The sequence below is a fragment of the Hemitrygon akajei genome, chromosome 14 (genome assembly GCF_048418815.1).
Source record: "Hemitrygon akajei chromosome 14, sHemAka1.3, whole genome shotgun sequence".
Classification (NCBI taxonomy): domain Eukaryota; kingdom Metazoa; phylum Chordata; class Chondrichthyes; order Myliobatiformes; family Dasyatidae; genus Hemitrygon; species Hemitrygon akajei.
The window spans coordinates 67,252,277-67,278,904 of record NC_133137.1 but is presented as its reverse complement, the minus strand read 5'-3'; the positions used below and the strand labels follow the sequence as shown (position 1 = coordinate 67,278,904).

The following is a 26,628-nucleotide window of genomic DNA, read 5'->3' as shown; positions in this document are numbered from 1 at the left end:
TTCGAGGAAAACTTTGTCTTGTGGGTTAGGGCATATTCATCTGTAAACCTAGCAAATTTGGATATGGACTTATTCGGTTTCTCGTTCAAATACATCTGGATATCATCCGAAACACAACCTTTAAATTCCTCAATCAGAATTAACTCCCTGAGATGCCGAAAATCTTCTTCCACCATTTCTGCTGCACACCAACAATCCAAGAGCACACCCTTCTCATAGGCAAACTCTGCATACGTCTGATTCCACCCTTTCTTTAAATTTCTGAACTTTTGTCTATACGCTTCAGGTACCAATTCGTAGGTCCGAAGAATGGCCTCCTTTACTCCCTCATAATTCTCAGACTCCTCCTCCTCCATGGACAATGCCACATATGCCCGTTGTGCCTTCCCTTTTAACACACTTTGTAACAACACCACCCACTGATCTCTGGGCCACTTCTGACTCACTGCCACCTTTTCAAAATGCAAGAAATAACTATCAACATTCATCTCCTCGAACGGAGGTACTAACCTAAACTCCCTACTAACATTAAATCTCTCCTCTCGGTCTGGCCCTTGAGATCTTCGCTCTTGCTTGAACTTCTCCATGTCCAACTCATGTTGCCTCTGTTTCTCCTTCTCCTCATACTCCCTCTCCTTTTCGGCCCCTTCCTTCTCTTTTTCAGCCCTTTCCTTCTCTTTTTCAGCTGCTTCCAGCTGTTTTAACTTAATTTCATGCTCCCTCTGCTTCTCAGCTCTTTCCTGCTCTTTTTCCTTTTTGGCTGCTTCCAGCTGTTTTAACTTAATTTCATGTTCCAACCTTAATTTTTCCAACTCTAACTGAGCCGTCCCACTAGCTGGTACCTTTTCAGGGATATTTTCCAATACCTCAGCCGAAAACACATTCTTCACAATATAATACTGAGTTATGGCCCTCCACACCTCCCGCTTTTTCATTGACAACCTCACCTCTGCGAGATTTAGTCCTTTCGCAATATTTATCAAGTCCAACTTTGTGGCAGCCTCTATCGCCTCCAGAGTCAGGTTTTCTAAGAATTCGTCTACGTCCATCTTTGCTGGTTTCCCGTCTGGTTACCCGCGCAACCAGATCCAAGTTTGGACTTAAAAGCCCAATCTCAAGACGAGGCCCCACGTTGTTACGAACCCCGTAACTGGGTAACTTACCAGCAAAGATGGAGACACCCGTTGAAGTCTGATGATACTATTTTTAACAGTATTTATTAGTAAAAATACACAAAAATAATATCAATGCAAATATACAGATAATATACGTCGTCAATACTAAATCTAAAAGTGCGGGTATAATAATAATCAATAAGAAATAAGCTCTATCGTTGTCTAGGGGATAATGAATTGTCCGATGGAAATGTACAGTTCACTGCAGTTCCACAAGCTGCCGTCTTTTGGTTGTCGCTGTGTTGCACTTTGTTGGAGAGAGAGAGAAATAGGAATAGAATGGGAACAGTTACCGCTACGGGTTTTCCAACCTTTATGATTTCGATCCGTCAGGTGTCTCTTTGTCGTGGCCGTTCAATTGTGACCTCTCCTTTAGCTAAACCGTTCTTCCGTGGTGAGCTCGCCACCCCAGGCAAGGGAGGACGCACACAAGCCCCCACCGGCTTTCGCTATAAAACGCTGTCACGGGATTTCTAGCGTTTCTCCTGGTGCGTCTAAAGGGGTTGTTCCCCAGACCCCTCTTTTATCCTCACTCACGGGGTCTCAGGTGTCAATCAGGTTGGGATGATGCAATCCCTCAACCAGACCACTCTGGTTGTCCCCTGAGGGGTTTCAATGAATAGTACAGCACTCAATACACAATTCCGTCTCCAAGAGACAATGGCCGTTATCAGTGGTTCCGTTCTGCTGAGGTCAGGACACATTCCAAACCTTGTGTATTCTGAGTGTCTCTCTCTCATTTCCTGGGTCCCAGACCTGAATTAATAGCGATCTTGCGATTCTCAAAAAGGACTTTGTACCCTTCGGCGCCTCAGAGTTGCTTCACATTCATAACATACTAGCCTGTTGTTGTCTTTACAGTCTTCTATGTGATGGTGTGCGGGGACAATGGCATCAACACGGGTGATGCTAACAAACTGAATAAACTGATTAGAAAGGTTGGCTCTGATATAGGAGTCAAACTAGACACACTGGAGACTGTGGTAGAACAAAGGACCCTGTGGAAAATCCTGGCAATTCTGTACAATGTTTCTCACCCTCTGCATACCACCTTGGCTGAACAGAGGAACATCTTTAGTAATAGACTAAGACAACTGCGCTGTTCCAACGAGCGCAATATGAAGTCATTCTTGCCCTTGGCCATTAGGCTCTATAATGAGTCAACCTATAGCCGGGGAATTGATGAGACTGTTAAGACTATTTGAGGAATCATTTTTTATTTTTTCTTACTTCTTTTCTAATATTTGTATATCTGTGCACTTGTAATGCTACTGTAACACTATAATTTCTTTTGGGAGCAATAAAATATCTATCTATCTATTTGTAATAGGATCAGTGAAAAATCAGCCAGGGTGCAGAAGACAACAAATTGTGCAAATGGAAATATAAATAAATAGCAATAAATAATGAGAGCATGAGATAATGAGATGAAGAGTCCTTGAAAGTGAGATCATTGGTTGTGGGAACATCTCAATGATGGGCAAGTGAAGTTGAGTATAGTTATCCCCTTTTGTTCAAGAGCCCGATGGTTGATGGGCAGTAACTGTTCTTGAATCTAGTGGTGGGTGTCCTGAGGCACTTGTCCCTTGTACCCAATGGCAGCAGCGAGTAGAGAGTATGACCTGGGTGCTGGGGGCCCCTGATGATGGATGCTGCTTTCCTACGATAGCATTTCATGTTGTTGTGCTCAACAGTTGGTAGCCCATTGCCCATGATCTAGCAGGCTGAATCCATTACTTTTTGTAGGATTTTCTGGTCAATGCGTTGGTGTTTCCCTACCAGACCATGATGCAGCCAGTTAATATTCTCTCTGCTACACATCTACAGTAGGGACAGAGAAGCTGTGAAATACATAACTGCAGTAATCCAAGATGATCATTGCCAAGATGGGAACTCGTGTGCCAATATGAAATGTTTTTTTGGTCACCGCATAAAATTTCTTTTGAGCTCTCCTGGCCTTCAATTTAAATTCAATATGGCTCGAGTGGAAAGTCCAGCTTCTATCATTTCTTTTGTTATTTCTTTGTTTTCTTTAGAATTTATAGCTGCAAATTAGAATTACCATGTAGAACTTCAGAGTCAAAACAATGCAGTGACCTATTTTCACTTACAGAACAAAGTATGCGGTCTGTGTGGAAATTTCAATGAGGATGTCGCAGATGAGCTGACAACAAAGGACAATTCTTTGGTGACTAACACCGCAAGGTTTGGAAACAGTTGGAAATCTTCATCGTCTTGTTCAAATACACTGAATCAAACATTTCCCTGTGACAGAAACCCAGACTGCTTAGCATGGGCTCAGAGGAAATGTAACATACTGAAGGATGATGTTTTTCGAAAATGCCACAAAATGGTGAGAAAGGTTACTTTGAAATAAGTAAATTTAAATCCTTGTTAAGCTGTTTGCAAAACCTTCTTTTTAATACTGTGATGATGCACTTTATTAGGTAGACCCAATCCCATACTATGAAGCTTGTGTCCAAGAAGCTTGTGCCTGTGACATGGAAGGCAAATATCTTGGTTTCTGCACTGCTGTAGCTGTGTATGCAGAAGCTTGTACTAAAGCTGGAATTTGTATTCATTGGAGAACACCAGACTTGTGTCGTAAGTAATAAGTGCTGTTACAATAACTGAGAAGTAATTATTAGACATACTGGATCAATGTGTGCACATTGATTACACGTTGCAAATTCTGTTCTGGAATTTCTTGGAGAAGTGATTATATAAAAGGATACCGAAGGAAAATTGCCGGCAGCTGTACATCATTTTACTTCAGTGATCTACTTCCCTCCTTTGTAACAGGGCTGCAGCTAATTCTCTCTCAACGAAGAGTTACTATTGGATGGTAGGGACTGGGCATTCTTGTGTGTAAGTGGGAGTCAAAGAGGAAAAGAGAATTTCGCCAGATATCACAAAAACTTGGATCACTTCCCCAATGGGTTCCCTCGCGTACATCAGATAGTATAAAACAGTGTCTCAGATTTTATAGTCAACAGGAGAGAAGGAGCATCAGGAGCCATTCATTATACTTGCACTTGCTCTGGGACTTTCCCTGGGGTTTTGCACTATGGCTGACAATGATTTGATAACCATTACAGCTGTTTAAAGTTATGCTGCGATCTGGGTAAACAGACAAAAATCACCGCGTGCCTTTAAAGTAATCAGATTAAAGAATTCCCCTTCACGACATTGAGATGAAATTAGAAAGCCTCATTCAACATAAAATCCTGTACAGAAATCAAACACAAAGGATGGGATTGGAATAAGGGACAGATTTAAAAATCAAAATTGTCTTTATGTCTCTAACTGGAGCTAAAGCTTGGTGGAGACCAAATAAAGTTCATATCCAGTGCTGCTTATGCATAGGCTCTGTTTCTGTTGAGATTTCTGGCTATCTAATGGATAAACAACACCAATACTCTTGGCAAGAGAAACAGTTAATATTTCAAATAGAAGACTTACCATCTGCAAAAGGTGATCCCTCAAAATGTATTGGTTTCTCATTGGCTATTTCATTTACTCTAAAATACTACTCAATTTGTTCAGTATACAAAATCAAGTTATCTCTTGTTCAATCAAACACATCAATAATATTTGATATAGCCAACTATTTCTGTTCTTTTAAAAATAATATCATCATCACCTAGTACTCACTGTTTATGAACCCATGAATTTGTCCATTTTCTATTTTTTCTTTTAAACTCAAATGACTTTCTTCCTCTTGCAAAGAAAACAAAACTTGCTGCACTGTTTTATTTTTACTTGACTGTTTCTTGCTGCACTTTTAAAAAATGTAAATATCTCACTGTTCTTCAATGGGTAGGTATTCATCTCAGGATTGTTTAAAAATTCCTCAGTGCCACTGTTATGTTTGGTAACTCCAAAATGAACTGGAAGTACCGGAGAACCTGTATGCTTTGTTTTTACTTGAAGCACGGCCCACATAGATGATGTATGCCATATACATACTTTTATATAGAACCCATAATTAATTATTTAAACAAACAACAATGCTTAATCAAACAATATACTTACAGTGTTACTCAAATATTACTGAAATATTAAATACACAACACCAGCCTGTATGCTATATGTATTTTTCGTAATTTATAGCTTTAAAAGTTATGTATTGCATAATTCAGGCAGCTGGGGCTCATCAGCCATGGTTGACAGCTCATCTAGGAAAATTGAAAACTCTGATCTCAAACCTCCGCTGCCTTGCGGCTGTAGCCATTCATGGGGAAAGTGTTGGGAAAAATCTGGACCTGGGGTCCCTAAGGCAGTCCTTCATTGAGTTCCACATTTGGCAACTCCTGAGATGGCGCCGGTGTCAAACTGTATCAGTCTCCACCATTCCTTTGGATTCATCAGCTATGTGGGGAGGGGAGCCTACAGCTTGTGCTCCATATCGTACTGCCTGATTGGCTTACAGGCTTGCATATCATGTAGACAACAATACAAAATCCAGGGTCGATATCACCCAGTGGAGGGCCTCACCACTGCAATGGTATTGCTGTCACAGAACAACATATTTCCTGACTATGCCATTGATATTTGGGTGGCGGGGTGGATGTATGTCTCTACCAAAGGGGGTGTAATGTGCTTGTCAGAAACGAGCCACGCTCCCGAATAATGGCTTCAAGACAAATTCAAGGAAACAAAGTTTATTAACAGTTCTGCAGAGCTGGGCCCCCTCAGAGAAGGGAACCCTGAACCTTACAGGGCAGCAGGTTTTATCCTTCTTCCTTACCCCTCCTCCTCCCTGACTCGGGAGGTACACAGTGTTTTCCCATTCCATATTTGGAGTTGTTTTTTTACACGTTTCTGTAAAACAATAGTCCATATCTCAGGACTTCAATGATTCCACAAACAGTTAATTTTGTCAAGGCTTCTGCATTCATAATTAGATCACACTTGTTTACAGACTTTAACCCAGACATAATTAAATCACATTTGTCCTTTGACTTTAACCCGGACCTGTCAGAAACGCACATCTTAATTTTGAATCTTACAGTGCTCCTTCCTTCCGCTAGCCTGCAGGTTACCCTTGGACAAGGTGTAGCATCTGCTTGACACCCCCCCGCCCCACCCTCAATCAGGGTCACATGAAGCCATGGGAGTAGGTGGTGGACAGCTGTATAAGCAGCTGGTGCATATCACAAGTCCTGGTTATGCGACCACTGGCATCAGGCAGACAATCTCTGAAAAGTATTGACAATGGCTGGATCATCTGTATTGTAAAGGCATTGCCCAGAAGAAGGCAATGCCTATCAAGTCCTGTAGAAAAATTTGCCAAGAACAATCATGGTCATGATCGCCCACGTCATATGACATGGCACATAACAAATGAGCCTGTGATAATAAACCTGATTTTGATTCTGACCAGGACTGGGAGGGAGACAAAAGAAGCAGGTAAAAATGCAGGGAGGGCTGGGGAAAGGAAATGTCTCTGATGTGAGGATAAGCTGTAACGAGGTTATCAGGTCAGTGAGAGAATGGGAGCAGTCTGAGTGAGAACACAGACAAAAGAAGCTGCGAGGTGTGAAATGTAAAGCAGAAAAACGTGCCCAGATGGTCAGGCCCACTCCCAGAGAGAGAGGAAAAGAGAAAACAAGCATAGCTAATGTCACAGATGGAAGAATAACAGAGAAATCAAGTTAATTAAAGCTGTAGAATTCAACACAGATCCCAGCAACTTACAATGTGCCCAGGCAGAAGATGAGGTGATGTTCCATAAGATTTCATTACTGTTACTATAAAAGATTCTGCGGGCTTGGAGACCAGAAATCCATGTTGAGAGTTGGGCCTCATTTTAATAGTTTTGGAGAGCACAGACCAAAGGGAGATCTCCTCAACACTGGAGAACCGAAACACAGATTGGGTCACGGTTTTGCTGAGCACCTGTGTTCAGTCCGTAGGGTCAGTTCTGGGCTTCCTGTTGCCTGCCATCCCACTCCCACTCTGATCTGTTGTGAATGTTGTTAGTTTTTATAGCAGCATACTGTTATTCGTGTCTCTACCTATTCTTCTTACAAGATTCAAGCTTCAGGTACTTGACTGACCATTAGCAACAGAAGAGTAAATCCACCAATCATGTGTAACATATTTCATGGATTATAAAATTTGAAACAACTTCCAGGTAGTAATGAAGAACTATTCCTGTTTTACATTGCAGCTGTGTACTGTGACTATTATAACTCCCCCAGTGACTGCAGTTGGCATTATTATCCTTGTGGATCAACAAAGACAAAAACTTGCTCTGACCACACCATTGGAAAGGACTATTCTACATTTCTTGAAGGTTGTGCTTGAACATTGCCCTTTTCAGTCTTTATTTGCCTTATAGATTTTAAGATTGATTTTGTAAATGGTAATTATCTTGACTTAATATTTATACAGTTTTTACATACATAAAATATTACATCTATGCGGAAGAATTTTCTTTGTTAACCTCTGGTAGGCATTTGAGATACTTCAGGAATTATAGTTTTAGAAAGCCTGTTAGAGACATGGCTAGATAAGAAAATAATATGGACTGTTTTATATATAAATGACTATGAAATCACTTAAAATACGATGGAGCTGTTGGAATGTTTATTAAACCAAAGTGCTAAATCTGTCTGATCAATGCTCTACTCTTATCTCTTCTATTGACTGCAGGTTGTTATGCAAGATGTTCTGAGAATGCTCCTTATCTGGATCAAAACAGAATGAAATGTGTTAATTTATCTGACTGCACTTGTTATTATAATGGAAAAATTTTGCAGCCAGGCGATCGAACAAGGAATGATTGCGAAGAATGGTATCTATAAAAGCAGCTTCTATTTTATCCTTTTGTTGATACCAGCAATGAATAAAAATGTGTTACTATTTTTTACAAAACGGTTTATATGTGAAAAAAAGCTACTGTATTTCAGGGAAATGTTTACAGTTGCCATTACTGTCACTATAAAAGATTTTGTAAGATTGGAGACCAGATATACATGTCAAGAGTTGTATTCCTTCCCTGTGAGAATAACAAGAGTAGTGAATTTCCTGAGATTACAGGTGTTTGATAACTGGATGAAAAGGACAGCTCTGTCTGCCACCCAGAGTACAATGGTGAGAGGAATACTGCAGGGTTGACGTGAAACAGTTAGTTGCTTGGTGGGTGTTGTTGTAAGATTGCAGATGAGGCACTTCTGCAAGTATAACTTTCATCTGAAGCTAATAAGAAACAGAAACAAATTATCTTGTTTACTTTTTAATTAGGCTACTCATTTATTTCTAGAAGTTTTGAAATAACCATGTAATGAAATTTGCATTGCAGCAACATTAAAGTTTGCTTTCATGACAACAGACATTGCCAAAAATAGTAACAAACTGTCAAAGCAAAATGCTGGGTGGTAATTAGTATGCTGAATAAGCAAGAACCGTATTATCCAATTCTTTCAATAACCTAAATCAATCTACAACCTTTTGCAGTGAATGCAAGAATGGAAAAGTCACATGCAGAGGTTTGTAAAAATTATTTTAATTACTTACCTAAATATTAGATACTGTTTCAGAATTCTTATATCTCTGTGTTGATGGTGGTACACAAGACCTGGCATACATATGGGACAGCCACCTATGTTGGGAAGTCTTTGGTACTGCTTGGATTGTATGAAAGGATGCTAAGAAGAATCACGGTCATGGAAAGATCATGATCGGCCACACCATCCGACACGACACGTAACGAATGAGCCTGCGATATTAACCCTGATTGTGGTTCTGATCAGGACTGCGAGGGAGACTAATGTAAAGGTGCAGGGAGGGCTGGGGAAAGGGAAATATCCCTGGTGTAATAAGCTGTGAACAAGGTTATCAGGTCAGTGAGTGAATGGGAGCAGTCAGTGTGAGAACGTAGACAAAGGAAGCCGTGAGTTGTGAATTTTAAAGCAGAAAAATGTGGACAGATGTTCTGGTCCACTCCCAGAGAGAGAGGAAAAGAAACAGAGAGAAAACAAGCATAGCTAATGTCACAGATGGAAGAATAATATGACAGAGATATCTGGTTAATTGAGCTTTAGAAGGATAACCTCAAAATTTTTAATTTCTTTTGAGATCCAGGCCTGACTTGCTCCCAGGTAAGAGACACTGAGAAAGATAAACATGACCAAGCTGTTTGTCAATCATAAAACAATAGCTAAAAGACGAATTTAGGGGTACTTTCCCCATGGCACTCTAGGCCTTTTGAATGGTCAAGCTGCCCAAAGAATGCTTCTTAAGAAGGCCCCTGAAGGTTGATATCGCAGAGGTAAGCCTCTTTTTAAAAACTGCCTTCATATAGGGCTTGGCAGGGCAGGAGTCCTTGGCACCACTGTGGCACAATGGCCACCAGGACTAGCTCCCTCCATTCAGTCCTATTCTGCAACATAGCTGGGGTAGATGTTGGTGCGGTAATTCCAATTCCCTAGAATTGGATTCCCTAGAATTGGATTCCCTAGAATCCAGAAAATAAGCAAAATGAAAACCGTGGGTTAATCATTGAATTATTATAGTCAACCACCTATTACATGCCAACCACATCCCTTCTTTGCTTTGCCAAGATGGAGTCAGAGATAACATCCCAGTGCTGCCTTGTCTGGTGGATTATGGGAACTAACATTATATGAACACATGTTGGGAAGAATTAACAGTGAGGGAAAAGTGCAAGACACGTGGGATCAATTTTGCTGTATGTTAATTTAAACTTAGAAGTTTTTTTCTGTTTCTTAGTTTTATACGTTTTCCTGTCGTGGGATGGCTGTCTAAATATGCTGTACTGTATCTGCTCTATGATATGCTGTGCTGCTTTGTAAAATATGAATAAATAATAATAACAATTTGAATTACAAAAAACTATGAATTCATGATTTTCACATTTAAGATTTTTCAGCAAAGATTATTAATGTTGAATAATGAAAATTATCTTCCAAAATGCTATTAAAATTATTAGAGTAAAGATAGCTGCTTGAGAATTTTTATAGCTACAGTTTGTCCTTGTAAATTAAGCTAGTGTGGTGAATTTTCTCAGTGAACATTGGATGGTAAAATTTCCAATAGTAAATTTACCCAAAAAAATCTACTAATTCTTATTAATCTGGAGCTAATGTTAAGGGAGTTAAACAGCTCTGTTCTCTCGATTGAAATAATTTTACAGACTAGAGTGGACTGTAAGGAAGTAGATTTTATTTGTACAACTTCTGTGCTTAGCCACATGCAGCAGGTAATTCGTCAAAGCTAAAGAAGGCTCAAAATACCACAGTGCAATGATGTTGGTTAAAATGTTCCTTTTGCTTTATAGAAATAGTATCAACAGAGAAACCAACTACAACTACACCGACCACTATCTATATACCTGGTAAGTGACAGCAATTTATACCTTGTATCGAATTGTCTCTGGAATTGCATTTTCTCCTGATCTGGATTAGAATCTTAGGCACATGTATACACTTGGGTGCCTAAGACTTTTGCACAGCACTTTAGTAAACTAGTGTATAGCGCTGTACTGCTTCCCGCAAACCGAAACAAACTTCATGGCATATATGAGCAATGATAAACCGCCCTCTGGTGAGGACAAGAGCATACACCATCAGAAAAACAGTCTACTTAAAGGGCCAAAGCAGCTTACGCTACCTGCGTGATGATTCAGTATCCAGCAGTATATGTCATGAGGCAATGCCTTGGATGGGGCGGTGGGGGGTTGGGTCAGTGACGTAGTTACTTCAGTTCCCTTCAGGGGCTGTAACGTGGCTGGCCGGAGAGCACTGATTTTCAGTTGAAGGATGCTGCGGGTATCCTGAGATACTAGGTTGTGGTGCTCTGGGGCTTGAAGGCCGAACTGTGGTTCAATAATGAAATTATTAGCAGGCAGAACCATGTTAGCAACTTACTTACTTTACACTGAAGATAAAGACGCTTTGCAATTCCCACACCAGTTTTGGTGAATTCCCAAATATAGCCATCCTGACTTGGGAGCAGAAACGGATCAGTCTTGGGGCCAGACCACAGAAGCTTGATGTGATGTTTTTATTCTCCAGAAATAACAACAGCAACAGAGCTGCTATCTACAACTGCAGTAGGTCCTCCTCCAGCTTCCTTAAAGCAAATCCTGAAGGAACTTTAAAAAAAAGTTATATCTCAGGCTAATAAAAGAAATGGGGAAAGGAAGTTATGGAGGATGTCATTATATTTTTCAATTGCCCCCTGCTACACCTAAGGAACAAGGGAAGGCCAACTGACCTTTCAAACCTACTTCTTCACTGAATAAGATCAACGGTAACTGGAAAATGTTTTCTTTTATTAGCTGAAATACCGAATAAAAGTACTGGTAATTTAGAATAGCATGGATGCTAATTAGACCGCAGCCTGTGCTGTTTACGGGTTGGTCCACAAGTTCACTGGAACAATATGGTAATACTGAAAGAGAAAATTTACAAGGGTGTTGTCAGGACTGGAAACACAGGGTAGTTTAGGATTGTTTTCTTTGAAGCAAAGATAGCTTGAGGGCAATTTAATTGAAGTATATGAATATTGAAAAAATTATGGAGTGAAAAGGAAGGAAGAGGGATTAAAAAATGAACAGGCATGGATTTAAAGTAGTTGCTATAAGGATTAGAGTGGAGACAAGGAAACAGTTCACTCACAGAGTGACTGGGTTTGGAATTCACAAACCGACAGAGGCAGAAATCTAACCGCAATTAAAAAATACATGGTTGTGTACTTCAAGAGCTGTGATCTGCGGGGATATAAACCTAGTACTGGAGGCAGGATTAGGCCGCCTGGCTCTTTGACTCACTCCTAAACATAATATGGCAAATAGCCTCATACCCTATCATTTTATATATTGTTCCACATCTCATTGCTTCTCTGTATCCCAGTCAGGTATAAGGGTCAGAACATTCAAGTGCACGACTTCAAGCAGTGTTATAAGGAGGCCCTACACGTGACATACTCTAACCATTATACTGGGCCCTAACTGTCTTTGACAGCCAGCTTTACACACTGATAGTAATATATAAAATAAGTTAAATAAAGCCTTCTAAAAAACATTTAAAACTAATTGAAATATTGTCCAAGCAAAATTTTAATCCCAGTTTTCTTTTTTATCCACCTGCTCCCCATTGAAATCAATGTGTAGAGGCAAATTCTATATATTACTTGGAGACCTGGTAATGCACAGAATTGTCCTGTATATTGTCCTGTGATTAGGCTAATGTTAAATAGGTGGGTCCTGTATATTGTCCTGTGATTAGGCTAATGTTAAATAGGTGGGTCCTGTATATTGTCCTGTGATTAGGCTAATGTTAAATAGGTGGGTTGCTGGGCCGCTCATTGGGCCTGAAGGGCCTATCATAACTAAATTCTGATTTTTATTTTGCAAATGTGTTTGTAATTGCCATAAAATTTATCACAGCTGTTATGCCCTTGCTTGACAAACTACTGAAGATTGTAAGAAATTCTTTATCAAAGGGAAAGCTAATACTTTAATGTCTATTCTCACTGCATAGCTGCAAGTGAATGTGCAAATATGGTGATAAAGGTTCCTGCAGTGAATAGTTAATTGATAGGATCTTTCATCAACCCTAGATACATCTGTACAGTTCAGCCCTGGAGGGATAAGAAAAGTGACCATCTGCAATGGGACCTCCCCCCACCCTCCTCTTTCTGCCGGGACTGCTCCTTCTGTGACTCCCTTGTTCATTTGACCCTCTCCACTAATTTCCCTCCTGGCACGTACTTCTGCAAGCGTCCAAAATACCTGCCCAATTACCTCCTCCCTTACCACCACTCAGGGTCCCAAACAGTCCTTTCAAGGCAACACTTCACCTGCAAATCTGCTGGGGTCGTCTACTGTACTCAGTGCTCCTGATGCCACCTCCTGGGGGCCTGTTTTGTCAAGCAATTCTACTTCATCTGCCAAGAGTGGAATTTCTTGGTGGCCAACCATTTTAATTCCCACTCCTGTTCTGACATGTCAGTCCATGGCCGCCTCTTGTGCAACAATGAAGCCAACCTCAGGATGGAGGAGCAACACCTCATATTCCGTCTAGGTAGCCTCCAATCTACTGGCATGAACATCGATTTCTCCTTTTGGTAATTTTTTTTCCCTCCCCCTTCCCTCTTTTTCTATTCCCCAATCTGGCCTCTTATTTCTACTCCTCGTCTGCCTTTCACCTCCTCCTGATGCTCCTCCTTCTTCTGTCGCCTCTCTCCACCCTCCTCTTCTACCAGATTCCTTCTTCATCAGCCCTTTACCCTTCCCACCCACCTGGCTTCACCTATCATCTTCTAGCTAGTCCTCCTTCCCCTCCCTTCACCTTTTTATTTTAGCATTTTCCTCCTTCCTTTCCAGTCCTGAAGAAAGGTTAAGGCCTGAAACATTAACTATTTATCCATCTCCATAGATGCTGCCTGACTGCTGAGTTCCTTCAGCATTTTGTCTGTGTTGCTAAGAAAACTGACACTTGTATACATAGCAGGAATGCTGCCAGCTCCTTGTCTAATGCTAAGGAATATCAGGATGTACGTCAAATGAACCTCATTGCTAGGAGTGTGGATATTTCCATCAACATTTCCACCAGAAAATATTAGCAAAATTAGCAATATTAGCCTGTATACTGTATACTCCAGTTGTATTCTTCCCTCAGGGAAATAGGTCAGCTGTGTAAATGCTAAGAAAGAAATCTATAGGTGATATTGATGCATTGTTGTGTTTGGCTGCATGTACCTAAGAACTAAGTATTTAACTAATTTGAATTAATCTCTTTGAGTAGAAACAACCGAGAAACTAACCACTACATCTGCAACTACCAGCTACGTATTGGGTAAGTGAGAGAAATTTATACTTTGAAACAGGTTTGTCTCCATTTTATTTTTGTCTCTGTGTGTGTATCCTTAAATAGAAAGCTAATTATGTTATCTAAAATTTCCCTTCTGAATTGCTTTTGAAGCCTTCATATGATTGACATTTAAATTGCTACTAATGGAAAGCTTTCAGGAAATTTTGATGCTGGCAAAGTTTAAACCAGTCATTAAATATGAATCATAAAATAACAGCAACAGGATACCATTGATTACCAAAGACTGAGCTATTTTAGCTTATTCAAAGTTTCTTGACCTTAATTTGTAATCAGAATCAGCTTTAATATCACTGGTGTATGTCATGAAATTTATTGTTCTGCATTGTAGTATGTAATAACAATTGTAACTTACGGTAATAAGTATGTATAAAATTAAATAAGTGGTGCAAAATGAGAGAAAAAATAATGAGGTAGTGCTCGTGGATTCAATGTCCATTCAGAAATCTGATGGTGGAGAGGAAGAAGCTGTTCCTGAACTGTTGGGTGTGTTGCTTCAGGCTTCAGTACCACCTCCTTGAAGGTAGCAGTGAGAAAAGGGCATGTCCTGAGTGATGGAGGTCCTAAATGATGAATGCCATCTTTTTAAGGCATCTCTCCTTGAAGATGTCCTGGATGTTGGGAAGGCTAGTGCCCATGATGGAGCTCGCTCCGTTTACAAATTTCTGCAGCTTATTTCAATCCTGTCCAGTAGTCCCCCACCCACCCCATACCAGACAGTGATGTAGCCATTTAGATAGCTCTCCATGGTACATCTGTAGAAATTTGATGACACACCAAAGACACTTGGTTATGGATCTTCAAGTGTTTGTTCAAGTATATTTTCAATGTAATGAGGGATAAAGCCTCTCTTAGTTTTTCAGGCAGAGAATTCCAGACACATGTTTATCTTTGTTGGTGAGAAGGCAGAAGGAGATAACTGATCTCCCAGGGGATAAGGCTGTGGAGACAGAAAGGAGGAGGGCAGGTCAGGAAAGTGATAAGCTTGTAGGGAGAGATGGAGAAGAAAATTGGGGAGAGGAGGCCTACGGGTTGAAGGGGAGAAATGCTGGAAAGAGGCTGGGAGAGGATAGAGAATATGTAAGTTTGTGGCGGGGGGGGGGGGGGTGTTTACCAAAATTAGAGAACTGATGTTCATATAATTGGACTATAAATTCCAAAGGTAGAAAATGAGGGGCTGTTCCTCAAATATTTATTTGGCCTTACCCTGGCAATCGAGGAACCTGTGGTCTGACATATCAGAGTGAGCGTGGAATGGGAAAGCCAAATTGGCTAACACCTGGAAGTCCCAGATGGTTGTTGTGAACAGAACACAGGTTATAATTAAACGTTTGTTTCTCTCTGCAATGCAGAAACCACGTCACCGGCAGAGGAGCTGACTACGACAGCATCCACCATCAGCAATATAGCAGGTGAGTGAATACAGTTTTTACCTTGCACCTTGTGTGGCAAATTAGGAGTAGGACACCATTTGACAAATTAATTTACATAAACCTCCATGACCAAATTCCAAAAAAGGAAGCTCCAGGTGTAAATAAAATGTTCCAGTTATCTGAAATAATTTATTGTTGGTACCGAGGATGTACAACAGTATCAAAAAATAAGAGAGGGTAAACCAGTCAATCCATTCACTCTGTCATGTAGATTGAATTGTAGATCTCTGACTGTTACTCATTGTTTCTCGCAGTGGTTCAGGTGCTTAACTATTTGTTTTGATGACCACAAGAAAATCAACATACTTCCCATCCATCCCTCTCACCACAACTTAAATCGACTACAGCTCCTCTTCTCTCTTTCCCAGTTAAGGTGATGGATCTTGACTTGAAATATTAACCTTTTTCTCTTTCTACACATGTTGTCTGACCCGCTAAGTTTTTGCCCTGAGTTCAGAAGAATGAGGGGTGATTTCAAAGAAACAAACAAAACTCTTATAGAATTTAACACAATTGATATAATGATGAAGCTTTGTATCGGAAGCATCGAGAAACAGAACTGAGGCATCACTACTTCAAAATAAAGCATTGATCATTAAAGACTGAGGTTCAAGGAAAGATCTTCACTCCAAGTTTGTAAATCTTTAGAATTCTTCCTTCATAGGTGCTGTAGGTACTCAGTCATTACGTGTACTTAATGCAGATGTCAATAAATTTTTGTTTATGAAGTGATGTGTGTTTGGTGCAGGGAAGTGCTGCTGAAGTTAAAGATATTACCTAGTGGTGGAGTAGGGATGAGGTGTCAAATGACCTTCCCCTACTTCTCATTAACACGAGAAATTCTGCAGATGCTGGAAATCCAAAGCAACTCCCGCAAAATGCTGGAGGAACTCAGTAGGTCAGCAGCATCTATAGAAATCAATAAGCAGTCAGCTTTTCAGGCCGAGACTCTTCTTCGGGACTGGAAAGGAATGGGGAAGACACCAGAATAAAAAAGGGTGTGGGTTAGGGGAAGGACGATAGTTAGAAGGTGATAGGTGAAGCCAGGTTGGGTAGGAAAAGTTTTGCTTTCAACACAACATTTCTTCTCTCTTCTATCAGTTATCCTTTCTTCATTGTTTGCTCTTAAAGTACATTCCGTATATCTGTTGGTACAGAAGGGGGAAGTTGAAAGGTGAAGTGAGAGGAAGTTACTTTCACAGAGAATGGTAGGTTACCGGGGCAGTAGTAGAAGCAGGCAGATAGGTATAGTTTATGGGGCTGTTATGACACTCAGATATGAAGGGAATGGTGGGATATGAATGATACACAAGAGGAGGACAGTTAGTATAAATTGGCATCAAGAGTGGCACAATATTGTGGGCCAAATGGCCTGCCCACTGCTCTATTGTTCTGTCTCTCTCTCTCTGGGTATCGCTTTAACTTACAGGTCAACTTTTAACCAACTTTGTTGCTGACATTGTATTTAGTGGCTTGGGAATTGCAGTAGGAATTAAACACTGTTGAGATTTGTGTCATGTTGAATGGCTGTCAGATTGGAGGCTTCCAGGATTGTATATTACTTCAGGGTGTGGTGGATCGAATCTTGACTGATGGAGATTGTTGTTAGATGAATGATAGACGTGAAGAACTGAACATGGCTGAAGTCCAGTGATGCTGTTCAGATATATCATTTAGAAAATCTAAATGTCAAGTTGTTCAAGCAATGCATTTAGAAGATCTGTTGATTAAACCCAAGAATGGAACTTCTTGCCGTATTTCACGTAAATCCTTGGAGCTACCTCGTTGGCACTGCCTTGAAAGGTTATCTCCAGATTTTTTCCAAAATGTACAAGCCCCCTCCCCCCCCATAGTCTGAGAGTGCAAAGTATATCTTCTCATTCAACCCTAGTGCATCAAGACCCCAACACAATATCCAACCTCCTTAGAACACATTTATCCCTAAGCTTTGCTGATTTCCCAGAAAACCTTCATCAGGGAATACCAAGAGCAAACACAAGGAAATCTGCAGATGCTGGAAGTTCAAACAACAACACACACAAAATGCTGGTGGAACGCAGCAGGCCAGGCAGCATCTATAGGGAGAAGCACTGTCGACGTTTCGGGCCGAGACCCTTCGTCAGGACTGGGAATACCAGCCTTTTTGCTGGTCCCTCTAAAAGGAACTTTTGAGCTTTATGCTGTGGAGTTTAGCCTCAGCTGGAATGAGCTTCACCCGACATTTAACTCTGCTGATCCATTAGTCTATGAACCAATCACTTGCCACAGAACTCAAGCCAAATTGAGGCTGCTTAGCAACCAGCACAATGTTGGTCTGCCTGTTTCAGTCTTGTTTACCCAAGAACTCTGTGTTCTAACTCATTTCTCAGACAGCAGCAGACTAAAACTTTCACTGATATGACCAGATATTCCTTTCTAATTGTATGTTTTAGTAATAATCTAGTACAGAATATTATGTTGCAAATGCCAGGCAATTAGTTGAGAATTATGTTTCTCAGTCCGGTTCATGTTCATTTGTTACCAGTTGGCTAATTGCTCAGTGATGTCCATGAGCTGCCAAAAACAACATTCATGATATGTACCTGCAGAAAGTGAGGTCCAAATACTAAGGGTTATTCTTTTGTTTATTTTGAGTATAAAGCATATTCTCAGTTTTGAAAATGCTTGTCATTTATTGCTGAGGCAGTGGACCCAGATAGTGAGCAAGTCGATGTGGTCAGTAGCTTCAGGAATGGTGCCATGGTGATCGCCTTCAACCAAAGACAAGGTCCAGAGTATCTGCAGTTTGGGAGCCACACATTTTCACAACAAAGGCACAATTAAGCATGTTATCTCAACATTACAGAGGCTGATTATGGGTGGCCAAGCGTCTGTGTTGTTTGGAGCAGACTGGGAATAGAAAACTTCATCTAGAAGAGGTGTGTGGGACCTGGCATTGAATAGCTTTTTGGGGAGGGGCTAGGTGACTGACTCCTTTTTAGAACCAACAATATCATGATGCCATAGGCCTGTACAAATGAGCTTTGAAATTAGCACCATGAGAGAAAAGGCACCTTCAGAAGAAAGGCAAGTGGCTTAATGTCATCTCATTCCAGTGCTGTGCTGTGAAAGCTTAGCGGCCTCAAGGTCTGTCTTCCCTTGTAATCCTCCAAAAGGTGGTTTTGCACAGGAGATAATGAACAGCATTTGTGTGTGTTGCACAGGAAATGATGTAACATGGAAACCATGCCCGACACACAAGTGCAGCCCATTACAGGAAGTGTCCCCTGTTGTGAACCAGCAGCTATCGTTACCATAGGAATGCATCACCACTTATAACATGGATTTCACTGGGTAATGAGGTTGCTTAAGTGAAAACTGAGATACAGGTAATTTTCTGGGAACACAACCCTTCCCTAATGCGGGGATTACTTGTAATTCAATTCCCCAGGCCAATCTCACTTACGACGCACTAGGCACCAACTACTGCAGCCACAATGCAACTTCATTTTCTGGGGTGCAGGCTGAACAAGGTTGCTCATTTGGGCTGGTGCAGTCTAATCTTGGCAGTTGTATAACAGGAGAATTCTGGATACTATAATCATGGTCAGTAAAAGGTAGCATGTCATTCGGGCCTGCTGTTAGGTCTGGGAGATTTAGCCCTTGGGAACATTGGGTGTTGACAAAAATAATTGCAGCGTTGGTGACACCTATATCCTAAAAATGAGAAGTTGAACTGAGAGACATGGTGTGCATTAGAACTATCTGAGACATCTTTTCTGATATATAGAAATGACCTCAACAACTGAGGCGTTGTCTTTCTCAGACATGCCTTCATGATTGCTTCACGATGATTGCAACTGTGAGCTTTCTGCTGTAAATCATGGACTACTTTTAAAGGGTTGTATTTGTGGGGCTGTTTTAAACAAGAAAGCACAAAGCAGGAAATTGAATCCAGTTATTGGAATATGTAGGAATGTGTATGGTGAGCACAAACAGTCTCATGATTAGAGAGGCAGATGCTGGACACCGGGGGCAACAATCTCCTAAAGGAACTCTGCAGTCGAGTGGAGTCTAAGGGAGGAAAGGAGCTATTGACATTTTAGTTCAAAACCGTGAAACCCTAAGCCTGGATGCAGAATTTCAACCTGAATCGTCAATAAGTATCTCCTCCACAGATACTGCTCAACCTGCTGAGTTCCTCCAGCAGAATGTTTGTTGCTCAGGATGATGTGCTTCCAGAATGTGAAGTGAGAAGGTGTACTGCTTAGAATTTGCTTCCACAGAAAAACTTTAGAGGCCAAATCACTGAATATATTTAATAAAACAGACAGACTTCTTGTCTCAAAAGTGTTCAGAGAGAATGGGGAGACCAGCCCTTATCATGTTAAATGGTAGAGCAGACACAGAGGGCTGAATGGCTTATGCCCACTCTTATTTCCCACACATCCAGGTGATACAGACAAAGATTTCTTTCTGCTTGGAAACTTGGACTTCTTCCTCTCTGATAAATGGCAGATGGAATTTAATGCATACAAGTGTGAGGTGTTGCACTTGCAAAGGTTAAATAAGGGTAGGACATATATAGGGGACAGTAGGTCACTGAGGAGTACAGCAGAAAAGAGGGATCTGGGAATCCAGTTACATAATTCCTTGAAAATGGCATCACAGGTTTATGGGGTTGTAAAGAGGGGCTTAGACATATTGGCCTTCATAAATCAAAGTATTGAGTACAGTAGATGGAATGTTATGTTGAAGTCGTATAAGATATTGGTGAGGCCTAATTTGGAGTATCATATGCAGTTCTGATCACTTACCTACAGGAAAGATATCAATAAGACTGAACATGTATGAAGAAAATTTACAAGGTTGTTGCCTAGACTAAGTTATAGAGAAAGGTTGACTAGGTTAGGACTGTATTCCCTGGAGTGTAAGATAATGAGGAGAGATTTAATAGAGGTATACAAAATTGAGTGATATAGATTGGGTAAATGCAAGCAGGTGTTTAACACTGAGGTTGGGTGAGATTAGATCTAGAGCACCTCCCATTTCTGCCTCCCACCCAAGATCCACAACCTGCCTGTCCCATTGTTTCTGCTTGCTCTTGCCCCACAACTTATATCTGCATATCTACACTCTGTTTTATTCCCCCTGGTTCAGTCCCTTCCTTCCTACATCCATAACACTTCACACACTCTGGATCTTTTCAAAGACTTCAAGTTCCCTGACCCCATTTGTCTCATTTCCACCATGGATGTCCACTCCTTATACACCTCCATCCCCTATTGGGAGGGCCTTAAATTTCCCAACTTCTTTCTAGACAACAGACCCAAGCTGTTCCTCCCACCACCATCATCCTCTGCCTGGCAGAACTGGTCCTCACTCCTTCGGCTCCTCCCATTTCCTTCAAACCAAAGGTTTAACCGTGGGCATTTGCATAGGTCCCAGCTCTCCCTTCCTTTTTGGCTACATGGAACAGTCTATGTTCCAAACCTATGCTGCTGTCACTCCCCAACTTTTCCTACAGTACATCAATAGGTGCATTGCTCCCTCTTCCTGCACCCATGCTGAGATCATCAACTTTGCCTCCAGCTTCCGCTCTGCCCTCAAATTTACCCGGTCCATTTCTGACACCTCCCTCCCCTTTCTTGATCTCTCTGTCTCTTTCTCTGGAGACAGCTTATCTACTGATATCTTTTATAAAACTGCTGATTCTCACAGCTACCTGGACTGTACCTCTTCCCACTCTCTGTTTCTCCACCTTCACCTCATCTTCTCTCAGGATGAGGCTTTTCATTCCAGAACTAATGAAATGCCCTTCTACTTCAAAGAAAGGAGCTTTCCTTCCTCCACCAACAACACTGCCATCACTCACATCTCTTCCATTTTGCACATGTTATCCCTCACGCAATCCTCCCAGCTCCTCTCCAGGCATAGGGTTCCTCATCCTCATCTACCATCCCACCATCCTTCATGTCCAGCACATAATTCTCCACAACTTTCACCATCTCTGTGGGATCCCATCACCAAGTGCATCTTTCACTCTTGTCCTTTCATCCTTCCCCACTGATCTCCCTCCTGGTATTTATCCTTGCAAATGGAACAAATGCCATAGCTGCCCCTACATCTCCTCTCTCACTACCATTCAGGACCTCAAGCATTTCTTCCAGGTGAGGTGGCACTACATCTATTACTCAGTTGGGGTCATATACTGTGTCTGGCAGTCCCTCTGTGGCCTCCTGTATATAGGTGAGACCCGACATAGATTGGGAGATTGCTTCGCTGATCACTTACGCTTCATCCGCCAGAAAAAGCGGGATCTCCCTGTAGCCGCCCATTTTAATTCTACTTCCCTTTCACATCCGACATGTCACTCCATGACCTCCTCTACTGCCGCAATGAGGCCACATTCAGGTTGGGGGAGCAACACCATACTCTGTCTGGGTAGCCTCCAACCTGATGGTATGAACATTGATTTCTCGAATTTCCAGTAATTGCCCCCTCCCCACCTGTACCATTCCCCATTCCCATTTCCCTCTCTCACCTTATCTCCTTACCTGCCCATCACCTCCCTCTGGTGCTCCTCCACCTTTTTTTCCATGGTCTTCTACCCTCTCCTATCAGAATACCCCTTCTCCAGCCCATTATCTCTTTCATCAGTCAGATTCCCAGCTCTGTACTTCACCTCTCCCCCTTTCCCAGTTTCATCTATCACCTACCACCTTGTACTTCTTCCTTCCCTACTCTTCCCACCTTCTTGTTCTAACTTCTGATCTGTTTTTCTTCCAGTCCTGATGAAGAGTCTTAGTCCTGGCCTGCTGAGTTCCTCCAGCATTCCGTGTGTGTTGCTAGAACTAAGGGTCAGGGGTTATGTCAAAGGTGAAATTCTTAAAGGGAACATAAAGAGGAATTTCTTCACTCAGAGGGTGGTGTGAGAGTGGAATGAGCTGCCAGAGGAAGTGGTGGATGCAGGCTCATTTTCAGCATTTGAGAGAAGTTTGGTTAAGTACATGGACGGGAGGTTTATGGAGGGCTATGGGCCAGGAGGTATCAATGGGACTAGGCAGAATAAGAGCTTAGCATGAACTAGATGGGCTGAAGTGTCCTATAGCTCTCTGTAGCCGAAATGTAAGCCTTTGAGTGACGCAAACTCATAGGATCTCCCCATCTCCTATTTTTTTGCTCTTTGGAAACAACTCCACAAATAGAAATATTGGCCACACATTATCTACTACCAGTCACATAGCAGATAAATAACATTGGGCTTCTAACTTTTACACATCCGGCCTCCAAGGGTGCCTGCTTTATTACTACTTTCAATGAGCAGGTAATAAAATATGGCTATGATTCTGTGTCAGATTATTCTCTGTAATTGATTGCTTTGGAAAGGATGACATCATTAGAACAAAGTGGAAGTTAAAGGGCTGTATTTAGGAATTCTCATTGCTACCATACATTGAAAGGGATGGGATGCAAAATGGGAATTGAATAGAAGTGCAGCAAGTTTTAAAATGCCCATTTACTCCAATGAAGAATTTTCCTATATGATCCTTCAATACACAAAGCTCTGAGTGAACTGTGTGTCCTCAAGGAATTTCAGTCTGTATTAGGAAACTTAGGATGTGAGGTTTGTGGTACTAATTTAAGAGTGTGATAAAAGTGGGTATTGATCCTGACTGAAATTGAATGTTGGCAGCTGAATGCCAGGGATGTGATGAAATGAGCAACACTTAAAGCTGGCAGTGCATTTTGTACAGTATCACTCAATTCAAACCCTCTGTCTCGACTGATACCCTCATTAATGCTCCAGCTGGACTTGGCTATTTCATTAGACACTTGGTTGACCACACTTGTTGTTTCCTCTGCAGGTATTGTGATTATCCAAAATTCTCTTGCTTGTTTTCTAAATTATATCAGGTGACAGCTTGAAGGTGTCCTGGATCCTACGAAGGCTAGTGTCCATGATGGAGCTGTCTAAGTTTATAAACCTCTGCAGTTTATTTTGATCCTGTGCAGCCTCCCACCCCCTCCCCATTACCAGATGGTGATGCAACCAGTGAGATTGCTCTCCATAGTACATCTGCAGAAATTTGCGAGTCTCTTTGGTGACATACCAGATCTCCTCAAATTCCCAATGAAATATAGCAGCTGTTGTGCCTTCTTTGTAGCTGCATTGATATGATACCCTTGCCTTGCCTTGCACCCTTAACTCCTGATGGAGTCGCAGTTGTGTGCCAGGGCCTGGGTCACCGCAATTGTTTTCCCTGTCCATTCTTTAATGTTGTCCATCCATCTTTTCCTCTGTCTGCCTCTCCTTTTCCCCTCCACAGTTCCTTGTAGAACGGTCTTTGCAAGTCCGCTGGATCTTGTTACGCGGCTGTACCATCTCGGCTTTCTTTTCTTCGCCGTTGTGAGGAGGCCTTCATGGGGGCCAATGTGGTGATGGATGGTCTTGTGGACCTGCTCGTTTGTGATGTGGTTCAAGTATGAGATGTGCAAGATGTTGCGATAGCATCTCATTTCAAATGCTTGTATCTTCCTCTGTAGCTCTGCTGTGAGGGTCCATGAGCCTCTGCTGCTGTCGTGTGAGACCCTCACAGCATAGTAGCAGCTGATGCCCAGGAACTTGGAATTTCTCACTCTCTCCACTTCTGGTCCCTCTATGAGGACTGGTGTGTGTTCCCTTGTCTTACCCTTTTGGAAGTCCACAATCGGTTCTTTGGCTACTATATGAATACACCCATCTATTTATTTGCCATTTTAAGCGTGGCTAGATATAGCAGGAAAAATAAATCAATAAAATAATACAAACTCTTGGGACCTCCAGCAAGAAGTGTTAGAGTGTTCATTTTGTTCTGCAACGCATCATTGACATTACCATCAGAGATACTGACTGTAGGCACAGCCACTACCAGCTACATAGTTGTGAGAGACTGCTATTTATACTTGCACTAAGCTGATTTCCACAAATGTTTATTTATTCTGTTCACTCTGTATTGAACAAGTAACAAATTGGAACTTTAACAATTAAATCTCAACTTTTTTCCCAATTGGTTTTGTATTCATAGACATCCTCTTGTATCTTCTCAGATAGGTTTTAGAAAATGACTTTCCTCTTACCTCATTATTTGGAACAATTAAGACAAATTTATTAGCAAACAAGCAATTGCTTGCAGAACATGTTAATTTCCACCACCAAGTACCTGATACGTGCCCTGAAGACGTGAAGTTTTCAGGCACTAATCAGATTATTGCCGAATAGCCGGTAATCCGTGCAAGCATGGGGAGATGAATTTTGAGCAGTGCTAGATCTCTGTGGGATTTGTGGAGCACTTGGTTGTTTGAACTCTTATCATCAGAGACTGTTGGTCATTGAATGCTGGGATGCAGTGAACTGGGCTGTGCCAAAGTCAGGAATTGATTTTGGACTACTGTTCTGATGTCAGTATGTACATGCAGTTTGACTGCACATCCAAACCAAAGCCCTTTGCCCTTTACATCTCTCCTGCCATGGATACCCATGAGACTACAGATGCTTGAATCTGGAGCAAGAAACAAGATATTGTACGGCATCTGACCCACTGAGATCCTCCAGCATCTTGTTTGCTACCTCTCCTGACATGCTTCCCTAGCATGTTATTCTTCTGCGACCTCTGAACCCTCCATTCTTCAGCCATTATGTTGACCACGTTTCTTTCTGAAGTAAACCTACAGCTTCCCTCTTTGATACTTTGACCTACTCCTGACATTCACCTCCAACTGCACCCCATCCTTCCCATTGCACCTCTAAGTTCAGCCTTTCCCCGAGGAACCACTCCTGTGCTTTAATTCTTGTTAGTGCCAAACTGTTGATAATATTCTTAACTACCCATGTTAATCATTATTAATAATGGTTCTAACTGGGCAGTTCAAAAAATTACCAGGAGTGTCACAGGGAAGCTGCCAACTTGTTGACATCTGAAAAATGTAGCCAAAGAGTGCCAGGGCTGAAACTAGTGAATGGGGAGATGGATTGGATTAGAATAGCAAACTGCAAACTGAAGGAAGGTGCATTGACAGGAAAATGGGATCCAGCAACAGCAAGGGAAGTGCAGGGCTTGAGGCAATGTAACAACTTAATTAAACCACTGTTCATTAACTTATTAGACCAGAATTTACTGTCATTAGCAAACTGCCTATACATCCTTTTGGCTCAGGTATATAGGACGGTAACAACCTGCAAGGTTAAGCCAGCTGTACTTGTAATGGAAAAGTGCAAAAAATGTGTGAGTGTGTATGTATGCTTGGAGAGACAGACAATTAAATGTGACACCTCCCAAAAATAATCTAAAAACCACTGTCAGCCAGCTAAACACTTTCTCTGGAATATCAAAAGAATAATTATTTCTATGTATTAAATACATAAAAGGCATTTTTAAAAGAAAGAAGTACTATCTTAAAATATTGAAACTAATAAGAATTTCATATATATATTCAAATATTTAAAAGTGAACAGCCCCAATAGATGCTTCTGTGCCTGACATTTCCCCACAAAATCCTAGGTATGAAGAGTTTTCTAGGGAACAGAAAGACAATTTTAAACAAATATGTATGGCTGTAGTCACAGTTTAACCAGTATAAACAAAGTAAGTATATTCCTGTTCTGTAGAAACAATATCACTCAGAGAGATGCAAATAGCAACCTCATCAACCACCATCTACATCCCAGGTAAGTAAGACACTCCACCATGTATGTCTCCTCATATACATGGGGCTCTGACTCTGTGTAGTCTGTCATTGACTAGTCAATGGGAATATAAATCTGTATTTTTAAGATGGTGTGCATTACCCACTGAGTGCAGCATCAGTGATCTGAACTTTGCAACAAATGAGGGAGTGAAGATGTCAGCTGGATGCTTTGTTCCAAGAGGAAGTCACAACTCTTAGCCAAAGAACTGCAGAACTGGTCAGTCAAGAGAGAAAACAGGTTGTGGCTATGAGTGAGAAATATTCCTGTGGAGGTCTGGAATATATCATTAGAGAAGCCTCATTTCCGGTACTTCCTGCCTGTTACACCACTGGCATTTAGGGCAGCAATGAAGGTCCTCCATTGCACACAGATATAGAATGATTCTTCATTGCTGTTTCCATAACAATAAGTAACAATGCCAGGAGTCTCAGAGGAAACAGAATGTGCAG

General features: G+C 41.4%; 1 protein-coding gene across 2 annotated transcripts in view; it reads left to right on the top strand.

Moving 5' to 3' along the window:
* LOC140738656 (mucin-6-like) overlaps positions 1–26,628 on the top strand; it is a 133,111-nt gene that overhangs the window by 47,971 nt on the left and 58,512 nt on the right. Inside the window, exons 24-32 of one of the 2 annotated variants that reach the window (XM_073066274.1) lie at positions 3,289–3,528; positions 3,623–3,779; positions 7,351–7,476; positions 7,836–7,977; positions 8,640–8,671; positions 10,483–10,539; positions 13,955–14,005; positions 15,391–15,450; positions 26,099–26,158. In XM_073066274.1, the coding sequence (XP_072922375.1) occupies positions 3,289–3,528; positions 3,623–3,779; positions 7,351–7,476; positions 7,836–7,977; positions 8,640–8,671; positions 10,483–10,539; positions 13,955–14,005; positions 15,391–15,450; positions 26,099–26,158 (925 nt within the window). The remainder of the gene's footprint in view (positions 1–3,288; positions 3,529–3,622; positions 3,780–7,350; positions 7,477–7,835; positions 7,978–8,639; positions 8,672–10,482; positions 10,540–13,954; positions 14,006–15,390; positions 15,451–26,098; positions 26,159–26,628) is intronic. The other variant, XM_073066276.1, reaches the window with a different exon arrangement.